Here is a 27,491-nt window from a genome sequence, read left to right on the forward strand (position 1 = left end):
TTTCTTATCAAAACTTTTATTTTGTGTTTTTGAAAAAATTAGTTTTTATAAAAACTCATTTACAAAATTGTGACTTTCTTTGACGATTTTTCCACTGTCGTAATTCAAAGCATGTCAGCAGTTCCAGCAGTGCGAAGGAAACTGATGAATCCCAGTCTTGATCTCATCTTGATAAATATTCTGTGGGAGAAAGAACTACATGTACTATTTTAACTGTGACATACAGAGCTCCTGGGGTCTAGCATGTGTAGCAAAGCAGTACAATACAATGACTGTCACAAGACGGCAAACATCTCCACATAGGGAAAGCCGGAATGTCAATAATTAAGAGGTGTGATGGCAAATCTCAGGAGCATCCAAGTGTTATACACATTTGTGTTATATGCTCTAAAAGGAAGACAACCACACAAAAATGCTTTAAATTAAACCAAAGAAAGGGTCATATTTGCTTCAAACTGGAAAAAAAAAAAGAAAAATTGTGAACTGTAATTCCTTAGAAGGCACATTCATAAAGAATATATCCAATGCCCCACCGTAACATACATGTAATGAAGGAAAAGAAAAATGTACTCTTAAATATTGCACAAAGGTCATGTTTAAAATTGGACTCTTAAAGCACCATGTTTACTTAGCAAAAGTGTGTATTTGCTTTCAAGCTGCAAACACTTTAACACAACTAAGACACCAGCCCTCCTCCTCTGTGCATCTTCGTCTCCATTTTTTACTCCCATGTTCTTCCAAAGACCAAAAAAAGTTCAACTTGGATGAAAAATACAAAATAAGCACTTCTGCAACTTTTATTCTGAAATATCGGCCTAATTGTCAGCAAAGGAATTTGGATTTTTTTGATTAATAATGTATCAAATAAAATAACAGTAATTTCTATTTTAAGTAGAGTTGTTTAGAACTCATTGGAGATTTTAATTACCTAATGCAAGGGCTGATTTCAAGTAGTGAATGTATGGTTATTTAGATCAATTGAAATGAAATGAAAGAAACAACTGTCCTGGTTTTATTCAAAACAGAATATGGAATATTTTCTAAACAGCAGTCTTAAACATCTGCTCTCACAATGCTAATAAAAAAAAAGAAATGTGACTTTGTGATGATGTTACTAGAAAAAATGTTCAGAATGGCACATAATATATATATATGCTTTTATACCACAGTATATTTATCTTTCGACTGGGAGAATGTAACGTGCTGCACTGAAAATCACAGATGAGTAACAAAAATAAAATAAAAAAACAGCAATGTGGCAATCTGTGCCAGTTTTTCTTTTTTAAGATTTCCACACCCCGATGCTTTTGGATAAATGGTGAGGCACTGTGGATGTCGCAAGGACTTCATCTCCTAATCCAGCTTTCATTTGGGTCTAGTTAAGACATTACATGTAGAGCTGTACCGGCCCTTCATTCACTGCATACAAAAATAACAAAACAATTCAAAATAGTGTTATCCTCTTCACAATTATCAATAGTATATACCATCAGCTAGAAAACATTCAGAAACCTGTGCATAGAGTACAGCGCAGAACACACGCAAGTTTCAGCAGGTCGAAGTTGGATTCTGTTCTGTTGACATCCTAAAGCAGCAAGCTATGATTTCCGGCTCCACCAGTCTGGAGTTTAAGTCCACAGACCCACAAGGTCAGGAGAAGGTCCAGTTATTTGTATGAGAGCCATGAGTCCCATTTACGGCAGTCCCTCTATACAAATATGGAGATGAGAACAGGATACAAACAAAAACAACCAAGAACACAAACAAATAAAGTCTCCTCCATATTTGTTCTAGTTTCTTTACCCCTCTCCTCCTCAAGATTTAATAGACTTCCAGCCTTCAATGATCAGCATGTCATCTGGTTTCCTAAGGTGTCCACCCCCTCTGGCCCTTCATGGTAGTGTCCACGGAGAGGGGGGTCTTTGGAAAGGTTATAGCCTCTCAATGTCTCTGTATTTCTTCCGTAGAATGGAAACCTGGTCTTTAAACAAAACGGGGTCCATCCTCATCTGAGAATGTATCAGCGGCATGGTGCCGAACCAGTTCGCAAACTTGTTCATGCACGTCTGGCGCTGGGCAAAATGGTCCGGGTCAGCCCATCGAGATGCTCGGGAGCTCTGGGGTTGGGGTGTGGGGGTGACACACAAAACAAGAGATTTAAAAAAAAAAAAAAAAATGAACAATGCACAATCGAGTACAGTGAGATTTCGAGGCCAATTGACAGGACTCTAGAGTTGCTCAATCCTCATTGTGGGATTTTACCATCAAGGAAAATGTGTCAGAAAAACATTCACGTGACCAAATAAAAACAAATTTGTTGACCAAATGACAGGAAAAGAAATAAGACAATTGTAGTTTTTATATTGAGGAATTATGTGGAAATAGTGTGTCTAAAATCAATCAATAAAATCAATAAACTTCAACAACAGATGAAGCTTAAGGTAAAAATCTATGAACATTTCATAAATCTTACTTCTTCTGTGCCTTGTTCAAACAAGAGACAAAAAAGAAACAACAAACTGCTCATTATTCTGCATTATTCTGCCTCACCTGTCCCATCATGGTCTCCTTGTATTGTTTCTTTTGGGTGACTTTAACGGGTGGAAGTTTAGTCACAGATGAGACAAGAAAATTCATGAGAATGTCCTCGCAGTTTGACATCTGGTCCACCATTGTCCTCAGACTGGCTGGAAGGTAGGTTGTGTACAAGTAGTGGTAATACCTAAGGGAAAGGCGAGATAGCATAGGGGGAGTGTTGATAGGGCGGTGCAGGGAGACCATTTGTGTTCAATTAAAACAGACAGCAGTCTCAGTACTTGTGATAGATGGCGGCCCCAGTTAGCACCATGGAGTAGTCATTGGTCCACTTGGAGGTGTAGCCCCACCGCTCCTTGTTACTGTCCCAGAAGTGGCTGCGCGCTGGGTAACCAACAATGCGGTCGGGGAAACTCTGCCACACTGTGAAAGCAAAGTCGACCTGGGTGGACATAATACAGATGGGAAAAAAAAACCCAGAGAAAACAAGAAATGAGTCCAGGAGATGAGAACAGTTTATAACAGGAAACAGGTTTTTTTTTTTTTTTTTAAATACACAAAGCAGATACGAGGACATAAAAACAAGACTGACCTCTGTGGTGGACAGCACTGTGTCTTCATCCAGACTGAGCACAGCATCAGTGGGGATCGTGTTGTAGGGTAAAAAGCGGCTGTTTATCACCTGAGGAGATTTTCCAAATAAGTGCATTGTAAAAAGGTGCTGAATGAAAGTAAGTATCCCTTATATTTAGTTCTGTATCTTTCGGTGAATATACACTGTGTGATTGTACAAGTGAAACATACTAGTCTGGTGCACAGCTGTAAAAGTCTGCAAGTTAGTTTGTATTAGAAGCATAGAAAAGGAAGTGTTAATAGAATATGGCATCCTTAACAAAATGAGTGTTTCACTTCCTCATCGTCTCTGTACCCTCAACTTTGCAGCACATTTCAGCCAAAACAAAACTAAAGAAAAGGTTCTTGAGGGCATTTTCTAGGTTTATGTATAATGTACCTAAAGGCAACGGTTTCTTTAATAGGTGACTTTCTTTTTCAAAAGCCAAATAAAACACGTTAACAGTGCTTGGGATCTGGTAAAGTTAAATACTGGAGGAGAATAGGGTGCAAGTGTAAGGCAGCACTGCATTCCTTGGCAAAATAAAAACCAACAAAACAGTAAAAACAAATTTCTTGAAAAAAGTAAGCCAATTTAAAAATCTATTACTTTAATTTTCACGGCAACAACATCCTGTTTTTATCAAATCTTTTCCTTTAAAGCACCAATAAACAGATAAACAGCTAATTGGTGTGTATTGCACAATTCCCAATCGACAAGCATAGCGCAAATTCTTCTGGTCAAATTTCCTAAAATAAGGCCACTAAAACAGTATCTGAAAGAGTTGTTTTTCTCTCTCTCTCCTTTTTGTTTTCAAGTTTACCTTGCTTTCTCCCTCAATGACAGAAATGGGCGCAGAGGTGACAGGCCAGCGGTGCTTGGCTGGAAGAGGTTTGTCAGAGTTCCACAGAACTATCACCTGCACAATGCAAACACATGGAAGAACCTTATCTTAAATTTTTATCATCAATACAAAAAAAAGTTCATGTATTTTTCAAATTACTATCCAATTTTAATATGATTTATAAAAAAATAAAGCATGTAGAAATCAATTTTAACCTAAAAAGGTTTTATCTGTAATAATATTACCATCAAACACACAATGACTTAATGTGAAAGCTAAAAAAACATTTCTTTTTCTTTCTTTAATATTTTTAACATGTTTTCATGAGAAATGATGACTTGCTGGTTTGAACAACCATCTCTGTGCATGCACACACATCAGCGTAACATTTTTAATGACCTGAGCACAGTACTGGGATTTGGCCACAGCTACAAGCAGCTTCATCACTGGCTGGGATTGAGAGACCAGTGGGGTGACCATGTGAATGATTGCTGTGAACTTGGGGTATGGCTTGGTACCTGTTAGGAGGAAGAAGAAAAAAAAAAGCGCTGACAAAATGCTTTATTGCTGTTGTTTACATCCATCACGGTACCGACTCTGGTACTTGGGGACTTAACACGCATTACTTAACAGTGGTGAACAATGACCATATTTAATCTGGAATCCTTTTTTTAAAGCTCCTTTGGTTTGGGTTGTTTAATTCAGAATGTTTTCATGATGTCAAACATGGCTGATCAAGTCTAATTAGACTTGTGAAGGAATAAGTGCTCTTGAAATCCTATAATCCTTGGTCATTTAAACAAGCATAACTACAACATGGCAGTTTTAATTGGTGCTTGTCTTGCATTGTGTGACTGTGTGCATGCATTGCTTACTAACCCAGCTTAGCATAGTAAAAGGGGAAGTCTCCTAAATTAGTAGAGTATTGAGGCAAAGTGAAAAGTCCTCCAGGAAGGCTGTTCCACATGAGGCTACTTCTTGAGGCGTGCAGCAGAACCCGGTCCTGGATGATCTACATTAGTGAAGCGGGAGGAGCAGACGTCAATCAATCTGTCAGTTACAAGGCAATACTTCAAGAATTCATGTGGTACCAAACACATTTGATAATGTTTGGTCCAAGGCCTTTTTTTTTTTTATGTATTCAAAAACTCATTTATATTTGTTGCTTTTTATCAATTTTGTTGGAACCTATATATTTTTTTAAATCTATTTTTTATTCCAAAGTTGATTCTATTATTTCCTTACATGTACATCCCTTTGGTTAGGATTTCTTTTTGTTTTGAAAGGCTTTCTAAATCAAATCTTGATGACGATGATTCTATTTGACTGTTTTTTGTTGGACTGCCAAATCTCGACAGACGATCCTTCCCATCATCCAATTATTCCACTCTACTTTATCCTGCAGTCTGTGAAGAAGGACATTTTATTTTTAGCTCTGCCATCTTTTTTTTAATCTTTCTTTTATAGACAAAGAGGTTTTTATTATCAAATAAAAAAATCTCCATCAAAACATTGTTTGTATAACAAGCTTAGGACGCTGTAAAGTCCAATCAGTTCCTTTAAGGTTTAAACCACAATCGTATGCTCTTCTGGCCCATATGAGAGAAAATAAACAACCATTTCATTTGTTGTATGACCTTTACTGAAATTCTTAAATGTATTTGTTTAGCTTTATGACACACCATGCACACCCACAGAATCCACTCTCACTCCAAAGCTCTAAGGAGACTCAACCCGTGAGAGTTATAATTAGGCCCTAGAACAGATCTTGCTGCTGCAGACCACGGCACACTCGGCTAAAGTCAGACCAGAATTTGTTTATTATTACCTTTTCACCCACACAAGGTAGAATTATTAGTAAGTAGTTGATAAGTATTTTAAAGCGTCAAGATTGGACGATTTATGTACTTTAAAGACCAACTCCTAAGACAATTGTGTTTTTAACATGTTCTTGTGGCATTTTTCAGATGATAGAGTACATTCAGTACAGACCAAATGTTTGGACACACCTCATTCAAATGAATGTGAAGGCGTGTCCAAACTTTTGGTCTGCACTGTATGTAAAGAAAATTAAGCTTATATTTAACATCTAAGTATTTCTTTATTCAAATTGCTGTGAAACAGGAGCAGACCAAAAAAATGCAGTTTGAAAAGGAGTTCATCTGTGACGTAGTAAAATACGCTGAAAATACTTTAGCTACCTGCTCTGCAATGGGGAGGGGAAAGGGGTGGGGTTGCTTAGTGCCAACAGACCTGCCCACAACTCAGAGGTGATTTTCTATTGAACCACTGTTGCTCTGCAGATTCGACAGGGTTTTCTGATTTTGGCTAAATATGCCTTAACCATATTCAAAAGACCACTGGGAACACTTTTAAAATAGATCAACAGATGATCGGAGTGGGACTTTAACAGAACTTTTCTAGATAAATGGAAAAATACTTTGATTTAGAATCTTTATTGACTTTAAGATTTATTAGATTCTAGCTAACTGACAACTTGAATCCAGTACATGGTTGACCTTCTGTTGTATTATTTTCATCTAGCCAATTCCAGAAACAGGGTTAATATCCTGACGGTGTAAACAGCTCCTTGGAGCTGCAACCAAACCCTGCTGACGCAGACGTTCCACATCTGCCTTTTAATGGCCCTGATTCACAACAGCAGGCACAACACCTTTGCAAAATGATCTTCAGATGGCAGCTAATGGTTTAAATTGCGGTTGACAAATTGACCTAGAAAAGAGAAGTATTAAAGAGAAGTAAAAGCGTATCTTTACGAGTCTACATTCCACATCCTGTCCAGTGTTGTTCCTCTTATCAATTTTCATTCCTTTCTCTTCTCATTTTCGCTGGTTTGTAATTCTAGCCCTATGAGCAGCATAATAGCTTGTTACTCACCAAGAAGAAAACTGATAGACTAGGGAATACACTACTGGCAACACTAAGAGGCAAGCCGCAGCAAGATGCAACCACAAAACATTGTAAACATCTCACTTCCTCCTCCTTCTGGTTTACACCACCGTTTTTATACGTTTAATGCCTGTAATCACAGATCCTAAACTTATTTTTCATCTCAATACAAAACCAAGAAACACTGGAAGAAAATGACACTTTTAAACCGTAAGAATGTATGTATAATTTGAAAGATTTATAACGACTGAATACAAGAATCTATTTAAATAAACCTTGTATAACTGAAATCCAAGAGGTTTTGGAATCACAACACTTTTTAAAAAAAGTACTATGTAGCAAACTAACTGAAAAACCATTGATTTTATAAACTGAAACCGACATTTGATCATTTCATAATCATTAGGGTAAGACTAACATGTTTAAATCCCTCCTAAATCCTCCTGATGTGTTTTTTTAAGGAAGTCAATCACTTTGAACTTCAACTCTTTGGTCCACTAGTTGGTGGAAGTCGGATTTGGTCCTTCGTCATGAATGACTAAACTGGGTTTATTGTCATTGCAACAAGTAAAGGTGCACCAAAACTCCATCAGTAACACTATTTAGTAACAAGAACTTCCACCTTAAGAAAACATTTTCAAGCCATTAGAAAGCCAGCCATTCTTCAGTCTAATGGGTTGAAATCATTGGACAAAGTGCTGATATGGTCGTTTTGTAAGCAATTTGGTAGTGAAGATGGAAGTATAGGAAATAAGGTCAATTTCTGTGGAAGAATGAACTCCTCTAGATCTGAGGTTATGGGCTGAGATTTTAGTTATGTAGAAAGGGAGGCTGTGTGATTCTATGTTGTTCTGGGAACTGGGTTATTAATTTGTAAATATGACGTTTTTTGACCTTAGATTTTTTTTTTGTACTTTAATGAAATAAATAATCCATTCACAAACAGAAGAAACTGTCTACTAAAGCAAAACGTGGCTGCTTTCAGAGTATGCCTTCTTTAAACCCAAACAGCTGTACTTATGTGCGTACCTCCAGAGTGGTTAGTACGATCTTCTCCAAAGAGTTGAAGTAAGCTTCCCACAGGAACTGTGTCTGCTGTCTCAGAGACAGAATCTTATCCTGGTGGATGGAACGCACAGTTGAGGGAATCTGAGGCAGAGATAAGACATGTTAGATAATTTCTCTTGCTAAAAAAAAAGAAAGAACAATTGTAACTTGGCAATCAGTTATTTTACTGAGTTACAACGCTTTCATACACACAGACATTCAAGAATATAGCAATCTAAAGCAATTCATATTTGAATAAACCAATAAAAACATGCTTTTTACTACATGTTGAGATGCAAGCTTGGATTCTGGATTAGAAGATAACTGCTACCACAAATACAAAACCTGCTTCAATGATCTGTGCCAACTTAACTGGCACAGATGAATATAAAATATGTACCTGTAATAGCAGCCGTTCATCCCCAATCACAGCTGCTGTATTCCAGTTGATAATTTCTGAGAAGGGAAGCTCCCAGCCATTACTTAGCATCACCGGCACACATGCTGCCTGCAAACGCAACAACATGTAGAAATGAATGAATTCAGCTTCTGTCTAAAAACACATGAAAGTAGCTATTCACAGTATTGAAAAATGCAAACTAATCGTAAATAAAGCTTTAGAGAGTCTGGTATAAAGAAGATACCGTTCTGTTTGCTAATTTCCCAATCTTTACAGATTTAGACTTCACTTTAACCCACTTAGGAAAAAACTACAAACGAGTATTCATTTATTCCAACTTCTACTTCTTCAATGAAAAAAAAAACACAAAATAGTTAGAATAAATAAATAAATGGTTGAACAGTTAACTTTGACAAAATTAACTTAATCAAAAGCTGCTCTTTGAAAAAGACGTCTCAATAATTGTCTAATGCAAACACTTTTTAGACACTTTAAGAACCTGAATGTGTTTATCCAGCAAAATACATTTTATTGTCATTTTTAATGTACTGCTAATAGAGATTGTTGGTTGCAGCTGAAGAACATGGCACTGCATGGAGTATGTTTTTCTGTATGAATACAAATCCATCATCAGTTTGTGTTTGTGTCCTTTCATTGCCGCACTAGTGGCCTCATGCCAGTGCGGCCAGCTTTCTAATCGGCTAAGCAGGATCCTGGTCACTGATTGGTCGCTACACATGCATACGACCAGGCACCAATTCCACTGAAATAGAGCTGCCGTGCTCCTCTAATCTCCTTGGTGTCATTAGCAAAGGTAGCAATCTGCTCAAAGGCCGCCATGCTTTACCTGCTTATCTTGTCTTAAAGAGCAATCCACTCAGAAATCTAGTGGAGCAACGCTCTCATTACTCAGCATTTAACTAAGAGGCAACAAAAATGCAAGGCACCAAGATTGAGTTTTCTACATTTTATAGATGTTTGTAGAATACATTTTTCTAATTTTTAAATTCAGTAAAAACGTTTAAAAGGAGCAGAAAAATATGCTAAAACTTGTTTAGTTCAAAAAGGAAGATGCACACGAATGTGTTTGTTTTCCGTTTCCACATACGTGTCACCATCTTTCTTAACTCAAATAAGTTTATTCCTCTAAATGTCAGTCCAGCCCTGTGCATCCCAGCCTCAACAAAACGACTCGTGTTCAGATGAACACCTAACTCGACGTATTGAACTTGCTTTCAGTTTGACGTCTCACCTTGCTCCTAAATCCCTGGAGGAGCAGGTTTCTTTACAGTTTCATTCAGTTGGAGACACAATGTCAATTCCCTTCTCTGAAACGTAAAGTAATTATTGCTGTTCTAATTAACCTATTAGACAATTTCCTGTGATTATTTTTAACCCAGAGCACTGACTGAGGCACGGTTAGCAAGGCTGATATAAATAAAACAGCCTGAAGTATAAACATGCTTGGTCAGAACCCCAAAAACAGAGATTCTTAAAAAAACTCATAAAAATGAGGAAATACAACCAGAAGATCACAAACGGAGGACTTAGGTGGACAAAAGACAAAAGTGAATTGTCAAAAAAGAGAGATTTTTTTTAAAAAAAAACACAAATTTTTTTTAAAGCTTCCTAGCTGCATTTTATCTTTTTTTTTTTATTTATGTGACAATTGACAGTATGGATGACTGACCTGCAAAGCCTCTAAAAAGCGAAAGGAACCCAGCCGTCGACCTCGAGGTACAAGACAGAATGTGGAGTTATACAGCATCTCTCTGTAGTCATACCTGCAGAACGACACAAGGGAACAGAAAAGGAATGAAAGCCAATCTGTAAGCATTCTGACCTAACTGTTGGTGGTTTATTTTAATGTTGGAGGTTAAAAAAAACAAACAAAGTAAATTAGTGAACAGAAACGTGAAAGTCAAGCTGTTTTTATTTTGAACTGTATTTCTTAAGTGCATGTAGTAGCCCCCCCACACACACACACACACACATCCACACACACACATCCACACACACATCCACAACCCATCATGTCTTGCTCTTCCTCAATCCATAACTCTCCTCAGTCAACACTTGCTTGATTAGTGAAGCTGCTTGGAATTCTTTCACTCTTATGAAAGCAGGAGGATGAGAGAACCCAGGCTCATGTTTGCTCAACATTGTTGAGCATTTGGTTGGATTTCATTAATCAGGAAAGGAAGTATTTGTTTTCAGTGTTTTCCATATCAAAGCAAATTTACATGCAAATGTGTGCCACGTGAGCTAGGTTGCAGCACACCAGCAGAGAAAAGAAGTACCGCTTTAAAGGCAAACGGCTAACTTGTGCACACAAACCAAGTGCCTAGAAGTTGAATTTGTAAAAAAAATAAAATAAAATGACTAAAGACAGAAAATCTGTAAACGAATTAACTTGCAAGTAAAAACCTATATCAGCAAGGATTTACTATTATAGTTCAGAAAGTTCATAATCTAAAATCATTTGATGCGTCTAAATTGATTCAAAAATTGTTTTTTTCTGCATTGAGTAACAACACCAAACAATACCCTCAGATCAGTAGAAGGGAAAACCTTTCAAAGTAAAGTAATCCTCTTATTAGCTCTCAATGGAGACTGGAACATCTACTGTAGATGAACCACATGTAGTGAGAAAACTCACTACTGTAACTAAAACTTGTACTAAAAATTCTGTAACTTCTGTAACTACTGTAACTTGTAACTAAAAATTCACATGAATTAGAAATAAATATTTCATTTAGTAACTTAATTTTTCAAGCAATATTTTTACAAATATGCACAAGTTTGTTAGGAAAACAAAATTATTACAAATTGAATAAAATTTGGGGGGAAAATGAATTACATGATGATAATCTAAAAGGCTCTGTTGTATGCTTAAACGTGTAGTTTTTACATAGAGCGACATCACAAGTGCTCATTTGGAACTGCGTACCCATTCGAATACCGTGAATTAATTTATCACTGTAAGTCCATGGGAGACTTGACACAATCCACCATTAAGCAGAACCAATAATAATCAAGCCTGAACTGTGTGACTAGCATCTTGGAAAACTAGAAAAACACGGGTTTAACTCAAACTGTGAGACCAGGCTGAGTTCAAAACTCAGAATCAATCATACTCCATGCCATCACAAACTCAAAGAGGACCAGATGTTCCTCGCCTCGCATACCTCAGTTCTTCCCTTCTCCTCCAGATGGCTGCTGGTGGGAGGCTGCACCCCCGCACTAAACTATTCAGTGTGAGTGGCAATGTCAAAAAAAAAAAGAAGAAAGTATTTCTATGGTGCCTTTTTAATTCACCATAACTGTACAATTTCAAAAAGTCAGATCACAAAAGATGGAATCTTTTGCAGAGCTGTGTGAAATGCTTTAGCCAGACAGAATGCCTGTGGTGAGCAGTCACATCCACCAAGGATTCAAATTCAGCCAGCTGTGCAGTCAGGACGACCATGCTGTTGACATTTCCCAACCGTGCGGGGAATGATGGTTAGAAATTGCCACCTTATTTTCAACAGGCAGTTCTTTCATTTTTATGTACTTGCTTTTAACCGAAGCAAAGCCAACATTCTTTCATTTTGTCCAAGCGTTATGCCTGTTTTTTTTTTTCATCAATGTCAACTGCACACAACAGTCCCAACTATTGCCTTCTTAGATTGCTTCCAGGTTTGTTAAGATGCACCCAAGTCGGGGCTCCTCTGCTTACCACATTTTATGGTTAAAGAAATACAGAAAATGCCCAATTGTAAGAAGCATCAAAAATCAAATCAGATGTACCAAAGATAAATACGATCAGAATCTAACAAATTATCGTGCTTTTTTGGAATTTGTTGACAAATTTTCTTTTTCATAATAGAGGCACATAGTTTTATTCACTTTTACAAATTGATATATTGTTTTGGGTTATTAGTCTCCAGATTGTATGAACCTTTTGATTGGTTTTCTGGGAAATGGATCTCTTGACAGTTTTAATTGTCCTTAAAGAAACATTGTTGGGTGTGTGAAAAATCCCCAATTTAAAAACAAAATAACCTCACAAATATACTGTGCTGAATTACAGAGTCACAATGGCATTTCAGTTTTAAGCTCAGTACCTTTAGGGTGGGTTATTTTCAAAAATCGGGAGCAGAGTGACACAAGCAAAAGAAGTATTTATGGTTTATTCAGTTTAAATCTGGAACTATGACCAAAAACATAAAAGTCCAGTTACAATGTAAACATTCCCATTGTATCTACCAAATAATAAAATTACATATTTCACATTTTCAAAAATGCACTGTTGCAATGGGAAAACACATGTATCCATCTAAAAAAGCAAATAAATAAAAAAAACTCTTTAGCCAAGTTTACATAAACCCACTTGTTTATTAATTATCATCAAATGTCAATTTTGGTTAAAGCAGCCCAGTATGACAGAGAAATACAAAGTGAGCCAGATAAAAAAAAAAAGATCAACTAGTCTCCTAGCAACAAGAATGAATAGTGTAAAAAGAAAATGTGAAGCTCACTTTGTCAAAGACTGAAAAGGACTCAGGAAAACAGGCAAAGTGTTTGTCTTCAATTATCTTTGCAAGAGACCACACACTTGCACAACTGAGACTGGACAGCCCTGACCTCATCTACATACTATGTAGACTAGACGAATGGACCATCTGAATAGTGAAAACCACTGCAAAATAAAAACCTTTGACTACACTTCTTCCACAGTTTGACTTTAGCAAACTATTTTACAATAAGCTAGCGTTTGTTTGTTTTATAAGTGGAAAAAAAAAGAAATCGGTTAAAAAAAAAACCACAGAAATCGTCACATGTATATGCATGCTTAGGAGGCTACAAAATCTACAACTTCCACTCAAGCCTCTGGTTTCTTCAGATGTAAAACTAAACTGGGTCAAGTTTGGAATCTCACAAAACTTGTTTATTTATGCTGATGATACTGTAAAAGATTACAAAAACATATTGCAGTGGAACAGCTGTGAATCACTGTCAAAGATACATAAAGTAGGATTACTCCCAAAACCTTTCCAAAAAGTAGAATTTACCAAGAGGAGCTTTGTGTTGAAAGTTTAAAAACTAATCATAAAACCATTTTAATAAAGTAAATCTCCCTTTACTTCACATGTCAAACTAAGGTTTTGTCCATTTTTCTGAGTTTTTCCATTGTTTCAAACTAATGGGTTACTACGAGCTCAAGTCATAAGGATTTCGCCATGAAAGGAAAAATAAACCTCAGTAGTTTGAAAACTTCAGATGTTGGTTTTCCAGGCTAAAGATGTATGTATACAAGTCTTAATTCCAGGTTTGTTAGGATGCACCCAAGTCAGGCCAGCTCCTCTGCTTGCCACATTTTATGGTTAAAGAAATACAGAAAAATATACAGAAGCATCAAAATGTTTGGCTTTTCAGAAATTATTAAAGACAATGAAAGATCCCAAAGAACTGGAATACGATGTCCGTTGACAAAACAGATTATAAGCAGAATCATTCGTCAAATAACAAAAAGGAAAAGTTAGATCAATGAGGGTTCTCCTTTTTCAGCACACACTGTAAACCTAACCATCAATAAATGTAAGTTCATAACCTATTTTAGAAGCCAGCATATTTGCAAAGATTGTCACAATAACTTACTTAATGTTATGATGCTGAAAATAGACCTCCTAGTGGCCTAAAGGTGGGACATTACAGATTAATGACTGAGCCTATTATGAATGAGCTTCCCTGCAGTACTTGGGAGTAATGGCATAGTTAATCATGACTTTTTCCCCCTGCAGCCACGTTAAATGAGAAAGGCTGTTGAAGCATTAGCACAGGCCAACAACCCTTATGGCAGGTTAGAGGAAACAACACTTGGACAAAGGAAATGGAACACAGCAAAAGACTTCAGGATAAAATAACATTAAATGTAAAATGAGGGTGAAGACATCAAAATAAACCTATTTGTAAAGGTACTTGAGAATTTTAAAGACGTCACTAAAATTATAAGTCTAAAGTACTATACTCTGATAAAAAAGGTTATTACGGTGTGCTTTACAGTGACTTAAAAAAATGTTTTAGTTGAAAAAGAAAAAAAACTTTAACCATACCCTGAAGGGGTCTTTGGCGCATTCATCTTCTCTTGTTAATAAGTTCAACGACAGCTTTATAAAACATTTACAAACACACGGGGGGGGGGGGGGGGGGGGGGGTACAACTTCCCCACATTCCATGACCTCAGGTTAATTCACCTGATTACCAAGTTTCAGACTGCTATTTTTCCACTTTTGTGCATCTTCAGTCTTCACCCGTATGTTTTTAATCGGGGCAACGTCAAAAATAATGTTTTTCTTTTGTCTGTCTTTCAGCTGCACCTAAACTTCACACATAAACAAAATCATGTGCTCCTTATATGCAGGATAGTACAACATTCAAAATATCTAACAAGCCACCAAACATCTTGAGTCAGACTACTTCATTAGAGGGATTCAAGCGACTACAATGAGCACAAAAGATTCCCCAATAATTCAACGATCTCACAATTCTCTGAAGTGTTTGCCATTAGAATCAAACATAGAGCTTGAGATTAATTTAAAAGAAAAAAAACACAGATCAGCCTGAAGGAAAAAAGATCAAATAGCCCCTACATGACATGCCCAGAAGCAAACACTTTACTACTGTGATAATCATTTCTACAGAAGAGAGACAAGTCAAGGTCAGAAGTTTTTCCTGAAGCTTGAACTGTCAACAGGAAAATACAAAAGTATACCATTAATAGTGACTGAAAGCTAGGCAATGCCATGAGGCAGTAGGTAAAGATGAAAATGGTGAACTGCAGAGTGATAAATAGGTGGAATTTGAAGACAAAAAAAAGATGTAAAGAGACAAAAAAAAAACAAGCTATCAAAAAAGGTCGTTTGTGGAGAGGAAACACGGATAAATGACATTAGGTTGGTGGTAAAACAAAAAACATTGAGGTGGTACAGGCTGGTGCCCATCAAAGAGTAGTGACTCTTTAATGCTAAAGCTACTATTACAAAAGCAGAGAGGGAGAGAAGGGAACCGGATAAGCCTATCTTAGTTCAGAAGAGTATCAGCGGAAAATCTGCTATCAATGCATCATCAAATGGACTTGCAGCCTGCTTCGGATCTGCTGTGATATCCATCATGCTGGAGAATTTAGATAAAGCCTGGCTGCCGAGGATGGGATATGCCTGCACAGAGTCACTTCTGAAGGGCTTTGTGTTTGTGTGTGGGAGTGATTTAAAAACCATGTCAGAGGAAATACAACAACTAACAGGTCATGTGGGAAACATTTGATGTTTTTTCCAAGGGTCAATGAAAAGATATTCAAGTTTACATGTGTATAACACACTTGTTTTTAACAAAAGTCATCTAGACAGCAACCCGACACGAGTCTAAAATCACCCAGCTAAACTTTGCCTTTCCTAAATTAGATACAGCAAATCAAATTTAATTTAATAAATCAAAAAGAACTACACAGAAAAATAAACTTTTGTACACTCCAATTAATAGGCTGGAAAACTAAATTCTAATCTGTGCACACATTTGCTTCTCTAAAGTAGATTTGATCCGATTAGGACCGTTTCAGATGAACTCTTACATAAGAGGAATAATTTTTGTTTTTTATGATTATTGTGTCCTTAAGAGTGATCTTTTTTTAAAGTCTCACTTTTTTATTATATAAATCAAATGTTTACAAAAATTCATATGGTAACAAATACTTTTATATAGTCATGTAGTATTTTTTATTTTGTCATTTAACTAGAATTTTACAAATATAAAGGTCATAACTGTTTTCACTAATCACTAAAAATTATTTTTAAGGAATGAGTCAATGATACAATTTATTTTGGCTTGATCTCCAGCTGTTGAACAAAGTAGTTATACATTTGTGTGCAGTTGGGCTACAGCTTTTCCACTTGAACTTGAACAGCAACACATAGATAGGCAAGTGTAGCCTTTCAAATCTGCAACCTTAAATGAACATTTATGAAGCAATAAAAGTGGCTTCATTGTGGTGTTCAAAGTAGAAATTAGTGTCTAGCCAAGTCAAGCCTCAAAAAATGAAATGTGTCAACACAGCATTTTAACTCTCAAGAGAGAATAGATGATTACCACACAATTACAAGACCAGACGAGAGGAAAGCCTCACTGACACGGTGACAAAGAGGGAAAGATTAAAGGCTGGCAGCTGCGGTGAAGATGCAGGCTAAAGCGTAAAATACAGCAGATTTCCTGAGAGCAAAGGGAAAACTGCATGTACTTGCAGAAATTGTGACATTTTGCTCACGCAATGATATTGCTAAACAATATAAAATATTAAAATACAAAGTTTAGACTCAACTGCAGGGATAAGGGCTCTTTTGCACTGAAACACTATTCAAATGGACAGGGAAAAACGCAATACGTAACCAGTAAATAGGTTTCCTAAACTAATATGTTACTAGAAATTCATTTGTGACACTGTTTCTAATCCAAAAGGCAGGACGAGGGCAGTGGTGCATAGATGCAGAAATACTCCATACAGAAATAATTAGTAAAAAGTGAGAACAAACACAGAAAACTAATTTGCAAAGACTGAATGTAAATCCTAAAAAAAAAATAATGGAAAAACATACAGTTACAAAAACGGTTAAGTGTTTCTATTGTAAAAGTCTAGTCCTCTGATATAAAGCATTTTATCTATCAATGTAGAGCCCAAAGCTAAGAGTACTAGCACAGTCACAACTGCCCTTGCAGCTGGATATGGGCTGCATGGGGGCAAATAATGGGCAAACTTGTATGGGGCACGCAGCTACATGCCTTTACAAACGAAAAACACTGATCAGTTAACACCCCCCACCCCAACACATAACAGCATTGGTTTTTAGAGAGATCAATAATTCTGCATCCAGGATTTTCAACATGTGTCATTGTGCATGAGGGATAATGGATAGAAAAAAAAACATCTGTCATACTCAGCAGGTAGCTGCCCTTCTTGGTTGACGCAAAAAGTGTGTGATGGCTCATGTAAATACTGGCTTACTTAATGATGACACACTTCCATCAAGTCGCACACACATCCCAAAATCTGGACACAACTTCACAAGCTTTTGGATAAGAGCACCATTAAATATTAAATATTCAAAGGCTGTGTTCTTTTTATAGCTCTTCTTGAGCAGCTCTTTACAGGTTGGCATCTGAATCATTTTGACACAGTCCACTAATTACATTATTCACATCAGCAAAGCACAGACTAGATTTGAGTGAGACTGCATTCTCCCAAATCTAGTTTTTATTGACACAACAGCAGCTTTAGTAAATCTCCTCATTAACCTTTTATCATTAGGGCCATAGGCCATCTTTAATCACAACTTGATTTCCCTTTGAAACACCTTCATTCTCACAGCCTAATTAGTTATGGCAGAAGTCTTTCTGTCATACTGTTACCTCGGTGGATCACCGCTGGCCTGACAGGCGGATATCCCTTTCCCCTTTTCACACTCTCAGCATTCCAAGTCCAATAGATCACCTGAACATGGCCGCCAAGGACAAGACATACGTCATTGTCAGGACCAGAGCTTGGATGTTGGGGGAAGGGGGTATCAAGCAATACCCCTGCTCTTTGTCCAAATCCACAACCACATATTGATAAATGACTTCCCCTCTTTACCATTACACACAAGGCTGTTTTCCCAATGACCATGATCTTCACTTCTTCAAAATAGCACTGTAGGCTGTTTTTTTACTCATATCATTCAATGCTGATGTTATTCATTCATTGATTTACTTCTACTCTTTGGTTTACGGTGTAAATGAATTCACTGGTTTATTTAGATTTAAGCAAATGGGTCAAACCAGAGTTCATTCGCGTTTGAGCCAAGAACAATGTTTTCAGCTCATCCATAAATGTGCTAATTTTGTCAGCATGACAGTTCAGGTGAGACTGAGCAATGCACAAATTGTTGTATTCAATTTATAAAAGAGAAAAATGCCTGGTATTAAAAGTATAGAAAAAATTTCCACATCATTGTAAATGATGGTTGGGTTTTTTTAAGCATCATTCTATGCTTATATTTTTGCTTTCTACATAAGAAATGCCTATTGTGATACTGCAGTGGTCAAACAACAGTCCATTTTCCTCCATTTGATAAAAAAAGCAGAAGTCATGCATAAAGTTACTGCAGGAGTGTTTGGTGGATTCATGACAGAAACATTGACTTAAAAGACAATACAAGGATTTAAGAAACCGTATAGTTAAGGAAATAAGATCTGCAAGTATCAATTTCATTGCACAAAAGAAGTGCATTCTCTTTGTTTTAGAGATGTGCAAAGCACTAATAAGGCTGACAGAGCAAAAAAGGGCCTTAAAGAAAATCAACAAAACCAATCAACAACCTAAGCTAAGGAAACATACTTGTAAAGAACATCGCTTTCTCCAACAATACTTCAATAAGCAGACAATTTATGGTGCAGTGTGTACCCTGAATTACACAAATAGGACCTTAATTTTTCTTTATCAAAATGCAAGTAAGTGCAGTCTGGGTGAAATATATTGGGATACATAGTGGTTGAAAACAATGTCACATATTTTATTGACACATCTTTAGTGCGAAATTGAACCACTTGTTCAATTCTGTAGGAAACTCACTGTACGCATAAGAAAAATCAAGTGTGTTAACACAGCAGATAAAATTGAGAAAAGATCCAAAAGTGGCTGATGTGCAGAAACTCAGATCGACCATCCTCCTAAAACGATTATCATTTTCCCCAAAGCTCCGTAAAGCCTGCATCAGGTTGGCTAGCAGCCCTCCGCCTGGAGCTTTGGCCAATACGGGGGATTAAAAACTCTGCTAGTCTATAAATACACCTGGCAGACTCACGTCAGCAACCAACCAGCGATTGCACTCACCTCTAATTGTTAGATATTTGGCATGCGTTTTCCTCTTTTCTGATTCTCTACCTCCGTCGTTTCCATCCTAATGCTTCCTCCACTTTCTGTCTTTGTGTTGCCATTTCTACTGCTAACTTCCTCTCAGTTGGTTTTCCACTCTTCTGTGACTCTGCCCTCGTCTCTCACTTTATCCTGATCGTGCTCTCTTGCTTGGCAAGGTCTCTTAATTGGAAACAAGCTGTGAGAGAGCTTTAAGTTTGAAGTTAAAATTGCATCTGACCTACCTCCAGCTGAATCTTTTCTTCTATATTTTGGCTGCATTGCCAGGATAAACAGTGGCCCAGAACTGATGTAAAAGAGGACAACGTGAAGAAGACAGAAACAAAATAATAGGAACCAGAGGTTTGTTAACAGCAGCACAGGGGCAGACTGTGTTTACTGCAACCACTATACCGAAAAGAAAGCAAAAGTTGACATTTAACAGTACGTCTTGCATAATTCAAAAGATTTCTCACATCTATTTAGCATTTCAGAATCTAAAAAAAATATTTAACAATTTACAATGCCAGTGAGGCTTAATAGATTTACTGTTAAATTAAAGGGTTGCCTCATCAAGAGAATGAACAAGAACTCATCACTAAAGATCCTAGGTATTCAAAAATCTATAACACTGGTCACTGAGCTTCAAAATCATTTTTGGATTATAAACGCAAATTAAAAAACATTGACCGAATAAAGTCCACAAATATAAGCTTTAGATATTTTAAACACATGAAAAATGTAGTTATACCAAATAAATATTTGGTATGTTGATTCTTCATAAATCCAAAAAAAAAATGCCAGTCTTTCCATAGCAGTCATTGTGTGAAGCTGCTTTGAGTCAGTCATAACTTCCTTGTTGTGAGTGGGAGAAGATAAGAGGGATTTATAGCACAAAGGCCTATAGAAACAATGACTTCCATCCAGCTAGACTGCACAGTCTGACCTAAAGGGCTGTGCAATGGGACAGTGTAACCCAACACACACAAGCCTTTATGGTTAATACTTTACAAAACCAAACATGAAGATCTGGGTAGTATTCAGTCTTTACTTCCGTGAACCAACATCCTGTAAGAACAACGGTATGCTGAACAGTTGATATTCAAACTTACTTTTCTGTGCCAGGATTGCATTCCCTTCTGCTTAAAGTTTTGGAGCTGGAAAAAACTACAGTCTGGCTATCAAATTACAACTGTCCAGATAAAGCCTTCCCACTTGAAGAATTAAATCAGAAGCTAAACATTTTTAGATCACGCAAAAAAAAAAAAAAATATATAAAAGAAATTAAGTAAAGACTCAGATTAATCAGCCAAGGCTGGTTACAAGCCAAACAGCATCACTATATTTTTGGTAACAAGACATTTTTTTCTCACATACTTAAGTTAAGGGAAGACCGATGTTCATCATCTTTAGAGAGCAGAACCTCCGACGTGCAGTGCAAGCAGGAGATTTTTACAGTAATAATTGCTTGAGCATACACAAAATTTGAATTAAATTGTAAAAAAAAACAAAAAAGGGGGGGGGGGGGGAGTAGAAATTCCAGATGGGATGTAAATAGTCAGATGAATGATCCTAATGTTGTTCACTTTCCTCGGATACATAAAGACAATTCTTCATCTGGGCACTGTTACTACGCACGACAGGACTCAAAGTGGTTGTGCTTACTCCTTTCAGACTTGTTATGGTCTCCCTTCATCGCCAAAATGCAAATGTCTGCAATATTTCCGAATTCACTCACTGCTCCCCAACCCCCAAAAGAAGAATCCGAATTCTTCCCATAGCCTTCTGGGTTCTCCCCACCCCTCCAATTGTTGGGGCACTTGGAGCTTTAATGGTGTCCGAACCTGGGGAGCTTTTCTTGAAAGTACTTTTTCAAAAATTATTTCAGTTTAAGTGATTCATAAAGGTTTAAAGGAATTGGCATATCGCTGGTATTTATCAAAACACAGAAAGTCAGCTGATCTAAATCGACTCTGCATCAATTTACACAATGCTGACTTTGCTGTTACTACTTCATGGGACACTGCTAAGTGTGACGGAGGTCAAACAAAATGTTAAGCCGTTCCGCAATGGTGCAATTTCACAAAGACAACAGAGCAGATAAAGTCACAGATGCACAGACTGTGTGAATGAAGCTACAAAACTAAAGAAAAAATGTTAAGCTTTAAACCAAAAAGCAGCAAACATGAATAAGAAATTCTTTATTGAATTAAAAAAAAACATGAAATAGTCTATGTTTTTGACTTTCTGGTTGCACATATCTTTACCAATCGTTCTCAACATGTTCAAAGAAGAAAAAAGTTCAATTACCCACAAGTTCTGGTAAAACATGGAGCCTGCTAATAGAAAGGCTGACTTACAAAACAAAGCTCGCTTATCATAAATACCTAATACAATATCATTTAGTCACACTTTCCAGTGAGGCTTTTGACTTTCTTGTCTGTAGTCATTCACACAAAGCCAAGCTGCCATTCATTCCATCACTTTGGGGCACATTTTCTCACAGCTATGTTGATGTTTTCCAATGCTCAACATGACAAAGTCGTGAATTTTAAAAAGCTTCATAATTCATTTAAAAACAGGGCAAAACATATCAAGTTTTAGATAATGTGCCGCTTCATTAAAAAAAAAAAGAAAAGGCTTCTGATCAGCTGCTAGTTACCAAATGAAGTTGTTTATATTACCAACATTTCAACACAATAATCTTAAGACTTAGCATTTCCATATTAAAAACAAATAGTGTGGTTTAGTGTCATGTGTGGCTTATGGATGCAGATAAAAGTAATAGCCAACCTCCGCACACAAAGCCACACAAAGAAGCATATTTACAAGTAAATATATAAATATGAAATCAATGAGGCTGATCCTCAAACCAAATGACTAAAAATGAGAAGAAAAAGTTTGCACACTGCACTGCGGTAGCTGTTGTATTCGAAGAAGCACAATAAAAAGTACCACAGGCACACAATATTATAAGACACAAATAATGATATATTGAAGAAATAGCAGACAGAATAGAACTTTCTATTTCCGTGAAGGCTGGTTAGGCAATACCCTAACTATTTAGTAAAGAAACAAAATGAATTTTTTTTTGTATAACACTTAAAGGTTTGTATTTATCAAACCTTTAAGTGAAAATAAAAAACATGATAGAATTTTTTTTTTTACTTTGAATTTCTATGAATCTGTGAGCATGCTTTTCGACTCTAAAGTCCTTAAAGTAGAATATTTATAAAGTAGCTTCCCGATGAGCAGATGATAAAATGCTGACACCAAATAATCGATTTCTAGTAAAAATGTTCTTTGGTCTGGGAGGAAAAACCAACCTGCACACTGACAGGAGTGTAGCTTACAGGAACTGAGAAGCACTGAGCTTGCCGTTACTGTGCAATACAGCTAAGCTGGAAAGCACCAGATAAAGCTCAGTTCTTCACTAGTGCCACTTATTGACAGAAAGATTAACATTTTATTTGGGCGATGGTGCCACTGCCACCATTCCCCCTGTGTAGTCATTTTCTTAGGCAGGCTGGCAGGAAGCAGTGATATGACAAAGTATAGCTGACAGGATTTAGAGTTTCTGTCAGAAGAGTAATGGGAGAATGTCATTTTCTTAGAGAGTAAATGAGCCTAACGAGCAACACTTACATCGTCTTAAATGTAGTCATACTGTGAGGAACATTAAAACTCAAGAAGTCCTGTAAATAAAACTTAACTAGCTTACAAAAGGGAGGGTGCATCAAACACACGTCAATCTTATTTTTCTGGGATAGGTATAGAAGCAACATAAATCTACAGTTCATCAAACCCACACTTAATTTCATTTTAAAGTAATGTCTTTTTTTTTTGGGGGGGGGGGGTTATTTCATTAAAATATGCAAGAATCCACCTTCCACCATTGTTAAGTTTACTGTATATCATTAGTTGTGTGAAAACTGTTTTAGGTTGAAATTTTGACCAAAGAAAATAAGCATTTAAAGTAGGGCTGCACGATATGAGGAAAGCTCGCGATATGCGATATTTAAGATTAATATTGCGTCAACGGTATAATTTGCGGTATACAAACAAATAAAATAAACAAAACATCATTCCCATTTCATTGCAACAGTTTAAAAATTATACTCCAAATGACCCTCATTGACATAGGAGACAAACATCTAACATAATAGGCCTCCATCCAATTGGTCAACAAGGTGAAGGCGTCCATCCGATTGGTCAAATGCATAAAGGGATTTATTTGATTCGTTAAATGCTTCAAGCTGCCTTAAGGTTGTATTAACACATTTAAGGTTTACGATTTATTGCGATTTTCACTGTCTTTTGCGATATGCATATTGCAGAGCTGGATATTGCGACAACGATAAATTTGCGGTATATTGTGCAGGCCTAACTTAAAGAGTCTAGATCATGCTTTTCGTAAGCCTTTCAGGGTAAACTATATCCACACACACATATATACATAGATATACATTCATTTGAATGAGAAAGTGTGTCCAAACTTTTGGTCTGTCCTCTATATATTTATGATGGTTTTTAAATGAAATATTAGTTCTTTTCGCAGCCCTTTTTGCTTCCTGGAAGTAAGACGATTCGATCTCTGAGGTACCGCCTTTCACTCCTTGTGGGTGCCGGCCTCAGCAGCGTGTCTGCGTTTCACCCACAAACACAAACAACGCCTGAACTTTTGCAAAGATGGATGTGGATAGAAAATGTAAGTGTTTATGCCGATCACTGCTAGCTCCGTGGAGAAAGTGGGCGGGGGAGGGGGTCCTGGCAGCACAGACTCTTTCTATGTCACAATGAGAGAACCCGAACCCGCTAGTTTTTGAGGATTGGGAGGGGCTGGTGCTCAGAGTGCAGGTTTTTAGAGGAATACTCAGAGATGCATGAATGGAGGAAAATACCGCTTTGAGGTGTTTTTTTCTGAGGAATTAACCTTGTAATACACTTAACAGCTCATAAAAATTGATTATGCATGATATAGACCCTTTAATCAAATTGTGTTGAATTAAAAGAAGATGCTGACACAGCACCCAATCAGCAGAGGGGGTCAGACGGGACACCCACTGGGGCCACTACATTCCTGGCTGACGCAGCTGGGAAATGACTGTGCAAACAGGAGCCAAAGTGGCTTCCCCTTACTGGCACCAGTGCTTTGTCCTTACTAATCCTCTCCACAGAGTGCCAGTCTAAGACCCAGCACCATACAGTCATCAGAAATAACACGCCATAGTCTGGGGGTAGGATCCCACCGGACCGAGCCAGAAGACAGACGCCAGGTTGCTCATTCCACCTGCTCACAAGGCACGACTTGGTTCAGTCATGTGGCTAGAGTTCACTTCAAGCTAATAACACACAACCTAAACTATTGTTTAATCCGCTTTTTGTTCCAACAACCCCCAAAAATGGTTGTTTTTGCCTTAAAGTTTAATTTATATTAAAAGAAATGCTAATCAATCAGCTAGGAGACAGAGTGGTTTTAAGACAGAAAAACAAAGCAACTGAAGAAGTAAAACTAAACAATGAAACAGACCAGAGTGAGAATGGACTTACTTGTCATACTCTACGTTGTCCTTATCACAGCGCACATCCTTGTGCTTCTGCCAGTCTTTCCCATGCTTGCAGGTGGTGAGAAGAACCACGTCCTCTGAGTTATGTACATGATATAAAGCATTCCTAGTGTCTGAGCCTATTCCAGTCAGATAGCGCTTGCCTTTAAAAACAAGCATGTACTTCCTATAAGGGGGGATTGTGTTGTGTTTCAGGAAACCCCTTTCCCCCCCTGTCCTGGGGTGGTCTTTAGAAAAAAGGGGAACAGACACATCAAAGTTGGGCCTAAAGTTCTCTGTGCTGATGCTGGCTTTGGCCAACATGGCAAAGCCAATGTCGAAGCCCAGATCTTCCGTGTAATCTGGCCAGGTGCCGGAGTATAAATTGAAAATGATGTGGTTTCTGCCTTCATTCCACAGAGGAAGGCTCTGGATCTTTGCTTTTAAGTTGTGAACATATTGAGGCGAAAGCTGGTCCCGATCCAGAGTGTCCAAGCTCAGGACAAATAGGCAGGCCTTTGCCGGGTCTGGGGTATGGAACCTGGACCCCTCAATTGAGGACAAGATATTCTGGTAACTCTCAGAAAGCTTCTCTCCCTTCTGCTGGGGGTAAACGTAAACTTTAAATCCATTCCTCTCACACAAAGAGAAGTTAAAGCAGGACTCCATTCTGCAGCGTCTTCCAGTGAAAAGCCCCGAGTTGGAGTCCCTTTTCTGTCTCGGAGATATGTCTTCGTGGAAGTCATGGTCCTTTTCCCAGGTACTGAAAACCTTCAGGTACCCCTGGAGACGGCGCCACGGTGCGCCAGGGTGATAACCGGTGAGGCTGTGGTCATCACGCCGGCCGGGACCCCGCCTGGACAGCGGGACTTGGATCCCCCCAAAGCAGAACAGCAGAATGAGACTGGCACCCGCGGACAACAGGATTAAGTAGCGTTTTTTGGCCTGCATGTGTCCAACGGTTAGAGACCAGGCGTCTGGCGATGAATCCAAGCAGCCCCGAAGTTTGGGTCTCACCACCTCCGGCGAGAACGCTCCGCCATCTTCCCCCGAGCTGCAAGGGTTGCGCGTCTCCCTCCTTCTGCTTCAGATGCCGTTCACAAGTCCGGGAACTGATCCAACGCATGTGGGCGATTTTTTAATATTCATCCACCGCGTCCCCTCGCCAGCCGTGCCACCGGGTAACTCGTTTCTACACAACAGAGCGCCGCAATCTGGGCATCTCGATTCAGACACTACTTTTTCAGAGAAGAACAATGCCACTTTCCGAACACATTCAACACGACCAACAATAACACTGCTTCTGATTAAAACTAACGTCGATACATATGATAGCATGAATTACAGCAGCAGAGTATCCCGGACTTGTTGCCTGGACACTGAACTATTGTCCCTAACAAATAATGACGAACCGGTCACGGGATCGCACCCAACATTAGCTTTGGTTTCCCGCATCAAAAGAAAAGACAAGCTTATATTATAGCTGGTAACTGAACACAGCATTAGTATTTAGTTTCTGTCTGTAACAGCCCCCCTTTTACGCTCATAAACTAGCTAGTTTCGGAAAACATTCCCAGTTAGCTTCTAAGCTAATCGTTCGAATCAAAGAGGCTTTAGCCGTAAATAAAGGAGCCAAACGGGCGTTTTGCTGAAAACCATTGTCGCAGCCTTTCGTGGACAACTTATCTCCTTCTTTTCCCTCGTTTCCGGTAAAAGAGCGTCTCAGAATTGCGCCAGGCGTCTGAAAAGCACCGGCGACGGCTCCCTCACACAAACAAGAGTGTTGTAAAGACCACAAGCCAAGCAGCTCAGCATGGCTGGGCCGTCCCACCAGCTCCACCGCTGCCGCTGCTGTGCCGTTCCTCCACGGCCGACGGCGCGCCGTGATTGGCTGTAGTCACGTTCGAAGTGGGCGGGGTTTCCATCGTAGCCAATCCTGACTAAAGGTTTTAAAGGGCTGAACGGTCGGCTTTTGTTTAGTGAGGCCGGTGAGATATATTATGTTTCAGTGTCTATGAACATGACAAAATATATTAAATAACGTTTTTTTTTTAAATTGAAGAGTTTTTGAAATTTTCTGGAGTGCATAAAAACATTTTAACCCTACTGTCAATGAAATGGCCCATCAGTAATGGATTTGCTGGTAAAAGTGTTAAAAATGAATAACAGGAGTTTCTTGTTGTGTTTATCTTTTTCAATGCCAGTTTTTCTTGAAATTAAAAGAGCTGACCGAAATTAAGAGCAAAATTAAAAAAAAAAAAAAACAAGTGTCACTGTCATTAGCTATTTTGTCAAATGTTTTAATAGTTTCTACAGAAACGTAGTTTGTGCATTTAATTTGGTAAAAGTCACTGCAGGGTAATCAAAAACTTTTTTTCTTTGTATTTGGAAAATAATTTACTAACCAGGTGGTCAAATCAAACATCTACATGGTTGAGCATAAATCATCAAAAGTGAACATCACAGATTCAAGGTAAAAGAGCAGGTTTATTACTTTGTCATAACTCCTGTGGATAAAGGAACCATGAGAATCCAAAGTGTGCTTCAGATTCAGTGTTCGGTCAAAACTTCATTCCTGTAGCACAGAGACCAACAATATTTGCTGAAACATGAGTCTACCTGTACCCTTTGAGTTTTTTCTTTCTCTAGGATGAAGTCATTGAGTAGAAGTG

General features: G+C 37.9%; 1 protein-coding gene across 1 annotated transcript; it reads right to left on the reverse strand.

Annotated features, from left to right (window-relative positions):
- LOC101164181 (exostosin-1a) lies at positions 1–26,712 on the reverse strand. The gene is made up of 11 exons (XM_004077767.5): positions 24,824–26,712; positions 10,040–10,133; positions 8,350–8,457; positions 7,932–8,051; positions 4,872–5,004; positions 4,392–4,510; positions 3,972–4,067; positions 3,128–3,217; positions 2,817–2,977; positions 2,551–2,722; positions 1–2,117 (listed from the first exon to the last, which is right to left on the reverse strand). The coding sequence occupies exons 1-11, from the start codon at positions 25,768–25,770 to the stop codon at positions 1,932–1,934; spliced, it is 2,226 nt and encodes a 741-aa protein (XP_004077815.1). The 5' UTR covers positions 25,771–26,712; the 3' UTR covers positions 1–1,931.
- Positions 26,713–27,491: the final 779 nt, after the last annotated feature.

The sequence above is a fragment of the Oryzias latipes genome, chromosome 16 (assembly GCF_053564925.1).
Source record: "Oryzias latipes strain Hd-rR chromosome 16, Olatipes_Hd-rR_3.1".
Lineage (NCBI taxonomy): Eukaryota > Metazoa > Chordata > Actinopteri > Beloniformes > Adrianichthyidae > Oryzias > Oryzias latipes.